This window comes from Periplaneta americana, chromosome 15, assembly GCF_040183065.1.
Source record: "Periplaneta americana isolate PAMFEO1 chromosome 15, P.americana_PAMFEO1_priV1, whole genome shotgun sequence".
NCBI classification, from domain to species: Eukaryota; Metazoa; Arthropoda; class Insecta; order Blattodea; family Blattidae; genus Periplaneta; species Periplaneta americana.
The window spans coordinates 12,313,705-12,330,955 of record NC_091131.1 but is presented as its reverse complement, the minus strand read 5'-3'; the positions used below and the strand labels follow the sequence as shown (position 1 = coordinate 12,330,955).

Here is a 17,251-nt window from a genome sequence, read left to right as displayed (position 1 = left end):
TGCAGTCTACAGATTATACACGCACAATCAATGGTCACCTGGTGAAAACCTTTTCTAGTACAGATGCGGTAGTCAAAACCATGGATTGCTCCCCTTGTGTAATGGTGACGTAGCTCGAAGTTGGCTGCTTTCCGTTCCTCGTTGTCCATCGCTGGGGTGCGGAAAAATGCAGGGTCAATTTCTGCGGCTTTCTGTGGTCGTTCGTCAAAAAACTTCGTACTGGCTGGGGTTGGTGTCAGGTTGTAGGTGGCCATTAAATCTTCTATGAAGGACGTTGTTCCTGCCAGCTGGTACACGAGTCGGGTTGGAGCGAACTTGGAGATGCAGAGTGTTCTTTTTATATATCTGGACTTAGCCCTGTCTAAAGTTTTCAGGTTTTGGTAGCTCAGGTACGTCCATATTATCTGAATGGCATATGATGCTACCGGTGCGACTTTGAGTTTGAACAGTGCAATTGAGGTTCCGAGTGACAGGGACTTGAGGTTTCGTATCCCCATTGTGGCCTTGATTGCCGCGACTGTTCTGTCCTCAATATGCCTGGTGAACGTGAATCCGGTTACTTGCAGGGTCACCCCTAGATATTTGAAATATTTTACTATTTCCAGGGTTTGAGTTTCGCAGATAAACTTGTCCTTTGAGGATAATTTTCCTCCTTTGCGAAACTTCATTATTTTCGTCTTGTTTTGGTTTATCTGCATGTCGTTGTCCTGGGACCATACGACTAGGTTGTTGGTTGCCTCTTGGAGTGAGGTCCTGTTGTTGCTTAGCACAACCATATCATCTGCATACAGATACATTTTCACGTCTTGGGTTGCTACCTTCTGAACCACATCGTGCGTAACCAGATTGAACATTATGGGACTCAGAGGATCCCCTTGCAATACACCATTCCCTCTTACAGTGATACGGTTCAGATCCCTTTTGTGCAGGAGGCTTTAGTTCGATGGGGCGAGGTTTCCAATAACTCTGATCCTCCGTCTTTTCCAGCGGTTCAAAAGAATTGGGATGAAATACTAATCTCTCTTGTTAAGCAGTCCCTTCAGTCATCTTTTTCTTCAGATACAGATCTTGCTCGTTTTTTGGCTGTCCAACAAAATGTTTCAGGATCTTGGCTTCATGCAATTCCTTCCCCTAACATCGGTACCCTTATGGATCCCAGATCCTTTAAAGTTTCCGTGGCTCTACGCGTCGGTTGCAAAATCTGTCACAGTCATAAATGTATCTGTGGCAATATTGTAGATTCTTGCGGCCACCATGCCTTAAGTTGTGTCATGAGTAAGGGGCGTCTCTCTCGTCATTCATCGCTCAATGACATCATTAAAAGAGCATTAACATCCTCAGGGGTTCCATACATCTTAGAACCTTTCGGGATCAGCCGTTCAGACGGCAAGAGACCCGATGGTCTGACTCTAGTCCCGTGGCGTGTAGGCAAATCCTTAATTTGGGATTCCACATGTGTTGATACACTGGCCCCTTCTCATTTGTCTTCAACCTCTAAGACACCAGGATCTGCAGCAGAAAGTGTCGCTGTCAGTAAATACCATAAATATAAACATCTTGCAGATAATTATATTTTTGTCCCTTTTGCGGTTGAAACGTTTGGATCATGGTGTAGTGAAGCCAAAGCTCTCATCTCCACCATAGGCAGAAGTTTAGTGCAGCTTTCTGGGGACCCTCGAAGCAGTCAATATCTAGGTCAGCGCATTGGTATCGCCATGCAGCGCGGTAATGCTACAAGTATTCTTGCATCCTTCCCCGAGTCCTCTTATTTAGATGAGATTTTCTTCCTTTAATTATTCAATTTATTTGTATTTTATTATAGTACTAGCCGTACCCGTGCGCTCCGCTGCACCCGTTAGAAATAAATATAAAGTAATTGCATAATTAAAATAGGACATTTGATCCAGGGAACATTCGTGTTTGATAGAAGGATAAATCGTTTAATATGTTACTTAATTTAAATTGCATACAAATAATTAAAATGCGATCATTTTGGACCAGAGACCACTCATTGGTGCAATGACAATTCTTTTAACATGTTTCTAATTTTTATTAAATGCAACCATAGTTTAATGAACATTGACATCATTTAGATTTAATGTGTATATTTTATTTTACTTGTTATAGGTTTCCATTGAATTATGGTAATAACTTATTTTAACCCTTGTTTTCTACGTATTCAGTAAATGGCGTTTGGCCCACTATGGTTCTGAACCCTTCAAATAACTTAAATTATATTATATAATATTACATTACATATATTATATTATATTATATTGTATTATATTATATTATATTATATTATATTATATTATATTATATTATATTATATTATATCAGAAGTTACTGTAATAACATTATAGCATTATGTCCATCTAGAGAAACTACACTTTCCAATGGTGAAATAATCATTAAATATATAAATCGGTTAATTTAGCTTCCGATATTACTTCATACAAACACAGAAACATTCTCTGTAGGCTATCTTTCATAGCTTTCGATTGTTGCTGTCCAAGGCCCCTTATAGACGAAGTCATTTGTTTTTTATTTCATTACCGCCTTAGATGACAGTGATTTTAATTTTAAAACTCATTTATCTCATTAAATATCAGTCCTATCAAAATTTTTCAAGGAATAAAGCTTATCGCAAATTATTTTTAAAGAAACTTTTGTTATTTAACATTTTTCACAAAAATCAATAATAAGCGAGATATTTCGATTTATTTAATTCAGGCCTCCTTATAACCCCCCTTTTAAATAATGTATTATGAATGACATATAGCCTAAAATCTAAGTTACAACGAACTTAATTTATATTCCAATTTTCATCGAAATCCGTTCAGCCATTATCGCGTGAAAAGGTAACAAACATACAGACAGACAGACAGACATACATACATTTAAACAAAAATTTGAAAAAAAGCGATTTTCGGTTTCAGGGTGGTTAATTATATATGTTAGGACCAATTATTTTTGGAAAATCGAAAATTACCAGAAAAATTTTGGCTATAGATTTATTATTAGTATAGATACATGTCAATGTGAATACAATTACGTATTTTATTTGTAAAATTTTATTCTTAAAATGAAAATTCTAATGTAATATGAACAAGTTATGCCTTGTAGTACAGGGACATCATTTTATTTTTACTTGCATTTTTATTGTACCTGCATTTCTGAATGTACTTCACTCTCACCCCTTCACTAATGTCCTTCCACCCGTCAGACACACAAACTTACGGCCGCTGTTGCATTCGAAGTCTTCAAGCAGTGAAGTAAACACTGCAGTGTATAGTGTGTTTCATAAATATGATTGCGTTTTCTATAGAAGAAAGAACCTATACTAATAATATCGTACTAAAAAAATTATATTCAAGAAACGATAAATTCAATTTCAGAGAATATGATTCAAAATGTTTTTAATAATATTCGTACTGAATTGAAGCCTGCATTGTAATGAACGGCAACCATTTTCAGCAACTTGTTTAAAAATTCAGATTAGCTTTTTTTGAATTGACGTGGCTACAAGCAAAGGAATGCTAGTGACATTTGTAATAACATGAGTTAAGTGCATCCACTGTAAGCAAAAGTATCTAAAATTTTAGTGGCAAAGGGATATTTTAATCGCATCACACATTAAAATTTAAATAAAAATTTCACCGATTTTACGAAAGCTTAAATATTTAAACCCCATTTTCTCAAAAGTAACTTAAGTGCACTTACAGCCCTTTACTTATGAGCCCCTCTTAAATGCACTCTGTATATTGTATGTTAACATCAATAATTAATACTTACTTACTTACTTACAAATGGCTTTTAAGGAACCCGATGGTTCATTGCCGCCCTCACATAAGCCCGCCATCGGTTCCTATCCTGTGGAAGATTAATCCAGTCTCTATCATCACACCCCACCTCCCTCAAATCCATTTTAATATTATCCTCCCATCTACGTCTCGGCCTCCCTAAAGGTCTTTTTCCCTCCGGTCTCCCAACTAACACTCTATATGCATTTCTGGATTCACCCATACGTGCTACATGCCCTGCCCATCTCAAACGTCTGGATTTTAAGTTCCTAATTGTGTTAATTAATAAGCTAAATAAAGTAGACATTACATAACGAACATAGCCGCCTGAAAAGTTGAGTTTTTGAAAAAAAAAAGATGTTACTACTCTACTGTATTTTGATAAATTCCGTAAAAGTGATGATCAAACTGAAAATCGTAATATCGTATTTCCCTACAACATAAATGGATACACTGGATGATTTGTTTACATATTGCACTAGTAACATCAAACTCCTGTAATGGAAGGGGGCAACAGTGGTTCCGAGTAGAGCCAGGTTAATGTTAAAAATGTTGGTAAAAATAAAGTGATGTCCCTGTATTTCTAAGATACGTTTTAGTCTAGTTAAGAATATCTCGTTAGCAGTTATACGAGGTGACGAATTCGATGTTTTTTTGTTGCAGATGGTGTTCCAACTGGGCCCGTGGGGCAAGGTGCTCGTCATGGCGATAGGAGCCGGTGTCGTCATGATCACTCTCATCATCGTCGTCTGTTTCGTCGGACCCGGTTGCTGGGGTTACGAGTGGATACATCGAGGTAATCGCGCAAAACAACTGACAGAAATGTTTATTACTCTCAGACCGGAATTTATGTGTTGGCAAACCAACTCTATAAATACAGGAATTGTTTATCTGCATACATATAGGTTCAAATACGTGGCGCGATGTTTGACAGGACAAGCAAACAGATCCGAGCAAAGCTGCGTTTGTGCTAACTAGGCAGAGAGAGCCCTTTCTCTATTATAGTGACTATTACACTTTTACTACGTCACACTACTTTTGACCAATAAAACGGTACGAAAAGACGTCTTTCAACCAATCATGGCTGCTTATCGCACAATTTTATCGCGTGGACTCATTTCGCTGGCATCAGGGGCGGATGCAAGGGGGGGGGGGACTAAGGGGATATATCCCCTCCCAAAATTTTGAGAAAAATACGAAACAAGAAACAAAAATAATATTAATTTTAATTCGTGAATGTACATAGGAATTAGAGAGTTTTCCACGTAAATTCTTCTTCTTCTTCTTCACTTCATAGTATGGGCAATTGCCCGTTCCGGCTTCAAAGGTCGCTCCATCTTTTCATCGGACGTCCCTGATCTCTTCGTCCTTTTGGTTTATAATTTATTGCTTTCTTGGGAAGTCTGTAGTCGTCCATTCTCTCTACATGTAATTTCCAATCTTGTCTGTAATTGTCTATTTTATCAATAAGTGGGTATACTCCTAGTTCCTGCCTACTATCTTCATTTCTAATTCTATCTAATCTCGTGCATCCTTTTACTTTTCGCAAGTCGCCCTGGTTGGCAAGTTGGTATAGCGCTGGCCTTCTATGCCCAAGGTTGCGGGTTCGATCCCGGGCCAGGTCGATGGCATTTAAGTGTGCTTAAATGTGACAGGCTCATGTCAGTAGATTTACTGGCATGTAAAAGAACTCCTGCGGGACAAAATTCCGGCACATCCGGCGACGCTGATATAACCTCTGCAGTTGCGAGCGTCGTTAAATAAAACATAACATTTTAACTTTTCGCAAGAATCTCATCTCTTCCGCTTGTATTTTACTAACTTCAGGTTTTGTTGTAACCCAACTTTCACTTCCATATAAAAGAGTAGGGACTGCCATTACATTGTAGAATTTCATTTTTGTTTCCTTTCTGCGTTTATTCTTCAAAGTTCTATTAATTGTGCCACATACTATTTGGAATGATTGTAATTTTATTTTTATATCATTATCCTTTTTGTAACTCACATCACATCCCAGGTACTTAAAATTTGTTACTTGTTCTACTACTTTATTATCTATTTCAATCTTAGATCTTACAGTATTTTTGCCTTGAAATGCCATTACTTTTGTTTTTGTATTTGATATGTTAAAGCTATGCTTCTGGCATATTTTATTCAGTTCATATACTGCTTTTTGAAGTTTTGTTTCAGTGTCTTGTATTACAATCATATCATCGGCAAATACCAGAATATTCTCTTTGTTAAAATGTTAAATTCCAAGAACTGCAGGAAGACAAACACAGCGTTCTTACTTCAAGACAGAGAGTCACGAAGAGTATTTTAGGCTTGTAATTTTTCTTCTCTTCTTAGACTATTTCATTAGTCAGCTCAAGGACAGGTTTTTAAATCATAAGGGAATCCTAAAGTCCATACAAACTTTTCTGCCTAAAAACATAGTGCTAGCATCAGATGAAGATTTAGAAACTGCTGTTGAGGCTATAGTAAATCAGTGGCCCAATGATGTTGATGCATCACCAGAGTCTTTCTTCAATGAATTGAAGATGTGGAGAAGAAATTTCCTTGATCAGAAAAATCTTCACCTAATACGTACTGACTTCATATCATCTTTGAACAGGTGCAATGAAATTATTTTTCCCTGCACTCGCAAGGCGCTGAAACTTTTCTGCACGTTGTCTGTAACTATAGCAACACCAGAACGGTCGTTCTCAACATTGCGGTATTTGAAGACTTACTTGAGGAGCAGACAGATTAAATGGACTGGCCTTGATGTATATACATAAAAATGTAGAAGTATAAGCTCATGAAGTACGGGATGAAATGTCTAAGAAGCCTCGTCGCCTTCTTCTGTAAATGTCATTCTGTCATTGTTTTTGTATTGCAGTCATTGTAAATGTTAAAATAAAAAAATTATGGTTTATTTAACAACGCTCGCAATTGCCAAGGTTATATCAGCATCGTCGGTGTGCTGGAATTTTTTCCCTCAGGACTTCTTTTACATGCCAGTAAATCGACTGATATGAGGCTTGTCGCATTTAAACACACTTAAATGCCATCGAGCTGGGTTGGGGTAGAACCCGCAACTTCGAGCATAGAAGGCTATACCGACTACGCTACTCAGGCCAACTTGTAAATGTTTGTGACTCGGAAACAAATTGTGAGTATATAAACTTATTTCTCATTACTCCATCTTTACTATCTCCTCGAATCCCTCCCGAAAAAAAAACCCTGCGTCCGCCCCTGGCTGGCATTATCACCTTCATCTCATTAAGACGCTAGGTAACCATAGCAGTTGAAAAAGTGTCGTAAAATAACTAATTAAATCATCATTATTGTTAAACCCATCGTGCAAACACCATGCTTTCCCGAAAAAACTTAACAATAAGATATTTACAATGTATAATTTATGCATGTTAATATATTATTTTGAAAGAAAGAGAAACTTATCTACACAGAGAGCTTCTGTTGTATATAGACGCCTGAACGCATGTTAACTAAAGACTTATACAGGGACATCACTTTATTTTTACCAACATTTTAAACATGAACCTGGCTATACTCGGAAACACTGTTGCCCCCTTCCATTACAGGAGTTTGATGTTACTAGTGCAATATGTAAACAAATCATTTTACTAGGTATAGGAGGAGAGAAAAGTAGTATATCCATTTATGTTGTAGGGAATTACGATATTACGATTTTCAGTTTGATTATCACTTTTACGGAATTTATCAAAATACAGTAGAGTAGTAACATTTTTTTTTCAAAAACTCAACTTTTCAGGCGGCTATGTTCGTTATGTAATGTCTACTTTATTTAGCATATTAATTATTGATGTTATCATACAATATAGAGAGTGCATTTAAATTGAGGGGGCCATAAAGGGCTGTAAGTGCACTTAAGTTACTTTTGAGGAAATGGGGTTTAAATATTTAAGCTTTCGTAAAATCGGTGAAATTTTTTATTTAAATTTTAATGTGTGATGCGTTTAAAATATCCCTTTGCCACTAAAATTTTAGATACTTTAGCTTACACTGGATGCACTTAACTCATGTTATTACAAATGTCACTAGCATTCCTTTGCTTCTAGCCACCTCAATTCAAAATAAGCTAATCTGAATTTTTAAACAAGTTACTGAAAATGGTTGCCGTTCATTACAATGCAGGCTTCAATTCAGTACGCATATTATTAAAAACATTTTGAAGCATATTCTCTGAAATTGAATTTATCGTTTCTTGAATATAATTTTTTAGTACGATATTATTAATATAGGTTCTTTCTTCTATAGAAAACGCAATCATATTTCTGAAACACACTATACACTGCAGTGTTTACTTCACTGCTTGAAGACTTCGAATGCAACAGCGGCCGTAAGTTTGTGTGTCTGACGGGAGCAAGGACATTAGTGAAGGGGTGAGAGTGAAGTACATTCAGAAATCCAGGTACAATAAAAATGCAAGTAAAATAAAATGATGTCCCTGTATAATTTATGCATGTTAATATATTATTTTGAAAGAAAGAGGACCTTGTCTACACAGAGAGCCTCTGTTGTGTATAGACGCCTGAACGCATGTTAAATAAAGACTTATACATGAACATTACACAGCTGTCAATATTTTAGAGCAGTGCAAGCCAGTCTACGGCGAGTGTCACTATCGCAGTCGTGGTATCCTCTGGATCGGGGTCAGTGATACTTGTCTGCAAGTGAAAGTTATACTCAGCTTTGTTTTTGTTAGTTTACCGTGGGGAATAGCCTACATTATTCCAGTAGATCCTCAAGTATCATTCCAATACATGCCTTTCAGTTGCATTACATACCGAACTCTCTCCGAGTTTTGCCCTTATTTTGGGGAAGGAGCGCATCACTAATACAGGGTGGAGCAAAATATATGATACAAAAGGAACAGTGAATTATAGAAGAACTAGTGGCTTGTGCAGCAACTGCTGCAAACTAAGTTCATTAGACATCCAAATAAAAATTTTTCAGATTTATTTTCAATGAAAAATACCAGACATTCTGAAAGTTATTTTCTTCCATAATAATGAAACGTACTACCTCTGAATGGTTTTTTATGCCAAATACATTTTCTTGAACCTATACATATTCAGTTTTTGAGTTTCAACGCGAAAACGCAAGTAACAATGTCAGACCTGGAATAAAGGAACAATTCCAAAGCCGCCGTTGCTAGGTAATGCTATGCAACGTTGTATTATGCAAATGTACCATACATTTTGTTCCATCTTACAGAATGATTAGATGATTTCCTTTTCATACCGGGAACTATTTCTAAATTCACCACAATGAAAATTCGCTATACACTTGTATTTCTTTACATTAACACGTATAGGTAAATAACTGGACGGACAAAAATGTTGGTGCAAGTGAACATTTTGCTCCAGTTGCATCATCACAGTGTGGTGTGACTATCACATGCACTTGCACTTGCAGGGCAGTCGGACGCATTAGTCATTAGTCACTAGACAACGGACCGATAAGCTGTGTAAACAGATCCCATCGTTAGATAAGCGAAGCTGCTACACGGAGGACTGTACTGTACTTGCTGGGGACAGCTGACGCTGTTACTTCATAAATAGCATTCATTACTTATCGAGCACACCGGAGCAATGAATGTATTGCCTACAAAGTAAGCAGGCAGTTTTGAAATCACGCCCGAGAAGGCAAATACGCTTCTTGAACGCATTTGTTACTACAGAATTTACTGTACTTATAGAAGTTTGTGTTTCCGTTTATCACTTAATCCTTCTGTCAGATGTTTTCCTGCACGGATTTTCATTCTGTATGGATGTGTATATACTAAAAGTCAAGCGGTTTGTAAAGAAACCTTGATATTTCACCTAAGTTCTCAGACAAAAGATCACAACACAATATTGATTGCATTACTTCTTGTCATGTTTTTTATTCACAATAAATTGTTCGTTGAGAGTTAGTTAATTAGCATTACTGTTATTTTATTTTGTAATATTTTAATTTGTACCTAAGTGTCTTGTTTTCTTGTCTCTTGATTATGTATAGAGTTGATTAGCTTTACCTATTTCAATATTGAGTTTGTAATTTTGTCTATCCATTTAGAATTTTTATTTTAAAAATATTAATTTGTACATTTAAATTACTGTATTCTTTTATTTCTGGATGAGTAGAATATAAGACCTGACAGCTGTAACTCCTTGAGAATAAATAAATAAATAAATAAATAAATAAATAAATAAACAAACAAACAAACAAACAAACAAACAAACAAACGAACAAACACACTAATATATAAAGGAATAAATAAATAATTCAATAAATGAAAAAGAAATAAAAAATAAATAATTAACTAGGTAATTAAATAAATTAGTAAACAAACAGACGGACGGACAGACGGACAACTAAATATAAATAAATAAATAAATAAAGTAAATGAATTTTTATTTTAATAGGTTATTTACGACGCTTTATCAACATCTTAGGTTATTTAGCGTCTGAATGAGATGAAGGTGATGATGCCGGTGAAATGAGTCCAGGGTCCAACACCGAAAGTTAGCCAGCATTTGCTATATTGGGTTGAGGAAAAACCCCGAAAAAACCTCAACCAGGTAACTTGCCCCGACTGGGAATCGAACCCGGGCCACTTGGTTTCGCGGCCAGATGCGCTAACTGTTACTCCAAATGTGTCGACTAAATAAATGAATAAATAAATAAATAAATAAATAAATAAATAAATAAATAAATAAATAAACAAATAAATAAATAAAATATGAAAATAAATCAATAAATAGGCCTATAAATAAATAAATACATAAATAAATAAATAAATGAGAAAATAAATAAACAAGTAAGAAAATAAATAAAAAAACGAAAATAAATAAATAGATAAATAAATAAATAAATAAATAAATAAATAAATAAATAAATAAATAAATAAATGAGAAAGTAAATAAATAATTAAAAAAATAATAAAATAAAGAAATAAGAAAATAAATAAATAAAGAAATAAGAAAATGAATAAAGAAATAAATAAACAAATAATTAAATAAATAAGGAAATAATTAAATAAATAAGAAAATAAATCAATAATTAATTAAATAAATAAATAAGAAAATAAATAAATAGATAATTAAATAAATGAATAAATAAGTAATTAAATAAATAAATGAGAAAATAAATAATTAAATAAATAAATAAGAAAATAAATAAATAAATAATTAAATAAATAAGAAAATAAATAAATAAATAAATAATTAAATAAATAAGAAAATAAATAAATAATAAAATAATTAAATAAATAAGAAAATAAATAAATAAATAATTAAATAAATAAGAAAATAAATAAATAAATAATGAAATAAATAAGAAAATAAATAAATAAATAAGAAAATAAATAAATAATTAAATAAATAAGAAAATAAATAAATAAATAAATAAGAAAATAAATATTTAAATAAGAAAATAAATAATGAAATAAATAAGAAAATAAATAAGAAAATAAATAAATAATTAATTAAATAAGAAAATAAATAAATAAGAAAATAAATAATTAAATAAATAAGAAAATAAATAAATAAATAATTAAATAAATAAATAATTAAATAAATAAGAAAATAAATAAATATATATATTATATATATATATATATATATATATATATATATATATATATATATATATATTACATCTGTAATCGTGCTAATGGATCACAGTTCAAGAATTAATCTGTGAGTCCAAACCTTGACGACTGGAAAATGGGTAAACAAAAAGTGTTGGGCTGTAATTCTTTCGTTTTGTAAAGTGTCATAGATGTAGACTGACACACTTAAAGTTTCGGAGTTACTTTTTCGTTTCATATTCAAGATCAAGATAAAGAATAATGCATAGTTTCGTAGCTACAGATCTGCAGTATGATTAGGGGACGTGAGGATGGATTTCCTTTCCTTGTCTTTTCTGATACGTCGCTTTTAAACCTTGGATGTTTCTCTATCGATGACATGTAGCGTTAACCCCAGAAACTATGCATCATGTTGAACACCACGAATATCTTTCTAAGGAGTTATTTAACGATACTGAATCAGGTACGAGGCCATCTAGCGTCCATGGTATTTCGTGACATGATTTTTTAATTCGCCAGGACATGATCTGACATTGGAGAAAAAGCTCAAGGGAAAAGAAATGAGATAATCAGCCTAAGAGAGATTCGAACCCAGTGGTTAAAGCTAGATCTAAACCTGTAGAACTTAGAAACTAAGAATTCAGCCAGGTGCCTCATATCCAAGCCCATGTTTTTCTTTCCAACCTACTCTCTAAACGTCGTTTATCTAAAGTGTCCCTAATTTTATTGTAATGAGCCGGCGATAACGGCTGATAAGGGGAAAGTTTCGCCACGCAGTTCGTTGTCATCCCTTCAGACATGCCGAACTATCCATCATAATAAATCTGAACGCTCAGCTGCTTAATCAACTAATCAGTGTAATGATTAACGCCGTCATAACCTGGAGAGACATTATAACACGTGCAGGGCTCTGCAAACCCTTCGCTACTGAATGGTACAAAGCGCAATGCTTTTGCTATATGGTGTTCCTCAAGGCTCTATTTTAGGACCTTTGTTATTTCTTATTATTATCATCAATTATTTGCCATTTAATACTGATATTGAATCTATTTTATTTACAGATGATACCACACTTTATACTATTGATCAGGGGCGAATGCTAGTCACGAAAGTTAGGCTTGCTCTTTTATTCATAGGAGAAGATGGGAGGATATAATATTTCATAATTAATAAAAATAATCAGACCCACATAAATAATTTATTTTATAATTATGAAATCATTATGAGCCATGGATCATATTCACTTTTCAAATGTAGAAGTTCGATATAATATAACAAACATGGCCAACAAAACAGTTTATTTAGTTTTTTCGACCCTGCCAACCAATGCACATTGTTGTATTGAGCTGCATTGAACGAGCGCACATATTCTCTATAATGTCTGTCTTCTCTTGAATAGTCCTTCGGGAATATGGATTTAATAATAAGGTTTCAACGACACACAATTCCGAACTCATTGCAATATTTCAAATTAATGTTTAAGAATTAATAATACATGCAGCAGCTAACACATGCATTCCGCTCATACAATTACATTGCACTCGCAAATCACAGCACATTCCCGCTGTCAATACTGCTCTGTGTAATGTTAAATAGTCGTTGGTGTAGCTCTCGGACCAGAGCTTCAAACAACACATAACAGAAGCATGTGCGCCTAGGACGGACTAAGGAGGAAGGCACTTGCGCGCGCATCATATTCTCGCTGTTTCTACGTCTTTCCTGTAGCTCCGAGAAACGAGCAAGCGTTGCGATACTTGCGGTGTGCAACCTGCGGATGGTATTAAGCCTATACAGTATTCCAAATATCAAAATAAATTTTAATGTACGTAGTCCCATTTTGAGAAATACACATTCTACGAAAATATTGGGCTTGCGCAGCAAGCATAGCATGCCCTGAGAAATCGCCCCTGCTATTGATAGCAATGGCGTACGCAAGGGATAGTTACCGGGTTTGAACCCCCCCCCCCTTTGAACTTAAAAAAATACACATTTATATTTGAGTATTTTTATATCCATAATCGTTTTCCCTTCTCTAATTCTTCACTGTCAGAGTAACAAAATCTACATCGACATAGATTAGATTAGATAAGCTTTATTGTCAAAGGCATAAAAATGCATACATATTGTCAATAAAATACATTTAAATACATTAAAATTACAATAAATGTCAAATAAAAGATATATTAGGCAAGAGTTCAAACGCCCACACGTGTATATACGGAGTCGGGCCTCCCCAATATTCCCAAGTAATAATATGTCATACTGTGTATCCCGCAGCTGGTGAAATTGTACGTGGGTAAAAAACTATGTTTTTGAACTGTGATGTCCCAAAAGCTAAAAATATTGTAGTAGGTTATTTTGTATGTTCTAAATATGAATTTCAAGCAATACTATATTTATATCTTTCATAGTTTGGCAGCAATCAGAATTTAAAATATTGGTTTAAGAAAGAACACGGTTTCATTCATTGAAGTTTTCTTACTATGTAAAGGAAGATGGAAAAATGATTTCAATGCAGTTCAGAAAAGGAGAGCCTTGTTTTTAAATGCCCTTAAAATGAAATATATATATATATATATATATATATATATATATATATATATATATAATTTTTTAAATAGTTACCCAACGTAAAATAATTTTAAAAAATGTAGAACACAAAATGGAATTCATTTTTACAGACGAAAAAATGTGTTTAATTAATTAATTAATTAATTAATTAATTAATTAATTCAGCCATCCATCCATCCATCCATTCATTCATTCATTCATTCATTCATTCATTTATTTTATTCCATAGATCTTACATGAGCAATGAAGCGTTAAGACGTGGAACAAGTAAAAATTTTACAATATTACAATTACAATTTAAAAAAATTTTTACAGTTTTACAATTTAGTAATTTTCTACAATTTTTACAATTTTGTGCAATTTTTTTTTACAATATTTTGGCGAGATGTAGTGAGATGAGGTGAGGTGAGTCGAGGTCCGAGGATTCGCCAAAAGATTACCCGGCATTTGCCTTTTGGTTGGGGAAAACCTCGGAAAAACCCAACCAGGTAATCAAATCGAAGGGGAGTAATCAAATCAGAGGGACTGATGCCAAGGACTCGCCATAGACCATCCAGCTTCAGTCCCACGGCTGGGGAAAACCTCGGAAGAAACCATTCAATGAGAGCAAAGGGGGATCCAACCCAAGCCCGAACGCAGCTCCGAATCAGCAGCTTTAGAGTATATTGATACTTGGCATGACAACTACAACCAGTGGTGGCTCCTGTACTAGTATTTTTATCAATCCCGCGGATAAAAATCTCTAAATTCTTCTCTCTTTACTTGGTCGAGAAATGACTTTTTGAGGAAAAAATATTTACGTCTTTTAGTTGTTAATTTTTAACTTATCACATCACATGGTGATTTGAATACTTTCAATAGCAGAAGAAAACAAATCTATTAGTTTATTTCACATACTTTTGTGTGACCACTGTGCGAAATTTCACTGAGATTGGAGAAAAACTGCATTCATTAGAGCATTTTGAATGTTACAAAATTTTGAAAATTGGAAAATCGAGAAAACGAGCATCAAAGTACAGTATGCATATGATAAAGGTTGGTAATATTGTGGTAGGAGTAATATTATGATAGTTATTTTTGAGAATTTATTATAATTTTACTGCACGAGAGAAGGACCGGTTTTGTGCAGGAAGTCCACGAACCTTACGGACAAATTATTTAACTATTTTAATCATTACTCTTTTGAGAGATTCTGTTCTATTAAAAAGCTTTAGAGCACGAGATATTTCAAACCCCATTAGGTAGCTGACTTCCTTACATTTATTTATGTTCGACCATGCCGAAATGTAGTAATTATACACCTGGTAGCAGACCTTCAATGCATGTCATTAAAGTACACCTACTCATTAAAGGTCAGGTCTTTCAGCCAATGACGACTCAGGTTATAACTGTTCAGCCAATGACAGGTCAGCTTTCTACCGTTATAAAACCGCAAGTATCGATTATTCTCGGATATGCAATCGAAAGAGAATTAGCGAAAAGTCACGGAGGCTGGAAATCCAATACTGTCGCAGAAGGTTATGTTCTGTTACTATAATAATTAGCGTTAATTGTAAATAATATTCAAATAAATTCAATTTGTCATCTCGTTTTTCAATGTCGAATTCAATAATCAAGGTTATAATATTATATTATTATCAAGTTTAACGGGACTACGTCAAGGTCAATGACGTTATTGTTCCTCGGAAAAAATCAATACTTTCGCGTCTGCGCACATCTCACAATTCACGACCTAGAACAAGGTCACTTCCGATCTTGTCAGTTACAAATAAAATGTGTACATCTGAATACCGGTAATTTCAAGTTAGAAATATGGTCGAGCATAAAAAGTCGTATGAAACTCGCCTATAATAGTAATTAAGAAGCTCGTATAAAAATTATGAAACTCGCTTGCGCTCGTTTCATAAACATCCATACTCACTTCTTAATTACTATCATTATAGGCTCGTTGCATAACGTACTATTATCTCATCTTTCTCTTCCTGGATATGATTTAAGACATGTCGATTCCTGGCGTTTAATGAATACAGTAGTGTATTTGCATTCCCTGCCCGCTCCGAGAATTGTCTCCTTACTACTTATTAATTTCAATTCAGGAATCCGCCCCTGAACACGAGCTCTACTCTTTCAGGGACGAGCTAAAGTTTTTCTGTATATATTATATTTTATGTTACAATTATTAGCAAAATAATAAATAAATAATAAATAAGTAAATACGTAAATAAGTAAATACGTAAATACGTAAATAAGTAAATAAGTAAATAAGTAAATAAATAAATAAATAAATAAATAAATAAATAAATAAATAAATAAATAATAGTACATTATGCAACGAGCCTATAATGAAGGTAATTAAGAAGTGAGTATGGATATTTATGAAACGAGCGCAAGCGAGTTTCATAATTTTCATACGAGCTTCTTAATTACCATTATAGGCGAGTTTCATACGACTTTTTATGCTCGACCATATTTCTAACTTGATATTATTAATTTTTGAGCAATGTCCCGTATGTTGTGAGATGTGCGCAGACGCGAAAGTATTGATTTTTTCCGAGGAACAGATGTCCACATTGACCTTGCTAGGCCATAAGAACCTACAGAGATAGCACTGAAATTAAATTAGACATTGAAAAACGAGATGACAAATTGAATTTATTTGAATATTATTTACAATTAACGCTAATTATTACAGTAACAGAACATAACCTTCTGCGACAGTATTGGATTTCCAGCCTCCGTGACTTTTCGCTAATTCTCTTTCGATTGCATATCCGAGAATAATCGATACTTGCGGTTTTATAACGGTAGAAAGCTGACCTGTCATTGGCTGAACAGTTGTAACCTGAGTCGTCATTGGCTGAAAGACCTGACCTTTAATGAGTAGGTGTACTTTAATGACATGCATTGAAGGTCTGCTACCAGGTGTATAATTACTACATTTCGGCATGGTCGAGCATAAACAAACAAACAAACAAACATACAGATAAATAAATAAATAAATAAATAAATAAATAAATAAATAAATAAATAAATAAATAAATAAATAAATAAATAAATAAATAAATAGGCTGTCTGTCGCATGTAATCACTGCAGCTCGAGTTTTGGTCACCGTTCATTTAGATGAACAAAGGTCTCTTCTAAATTACATACACTGCATAAAATGTTTAGATTTATGGCCCGAGTGGTCTCTTCGTTACTGGTGTTTTCCAAGTTTAGGAGGTCCGTCTCCGTAATATTTTATACAAGCCGAGGCCTGTGGCTGTAACGTCAGTG

The 17,251-nt window shown here is 34.0% G+C and overlaps 2 protein-coding genes across 2 annotated transcripts in view; one reads left to right on the top strand and one right to left on the bottom strand.

Moving 5' to 3' along the window:
• Positions 1 to 17,251, top strand: part of LOC138714644 (synaptotagmin-5-like) — a 117,107-nt gene that overhangs the window by 33,511 nt on the left and 66,345 nt on the right. The window contains exon 2 of the mRNA XM_069846693.1: positions 4,467 to 4,599. Within this exon, the coding sequence (XP_069702794.1) occupies positions 4,467 to 4,599 (133 nt within the window). The remainder of the gene's footprint in view (positions 1 to 4,466; positions 4,600 to 17,251) is intronic.
• snsl (snustorr snarlik) overlaps positions 1 to 17,251 on the bottom strand; it is a 154,719-nt gene that overhangs the window by 90,295 nt on the left and 47,173 nt on the right. The gene's annotated exons all lie outside the window — the stretch shown is intronic.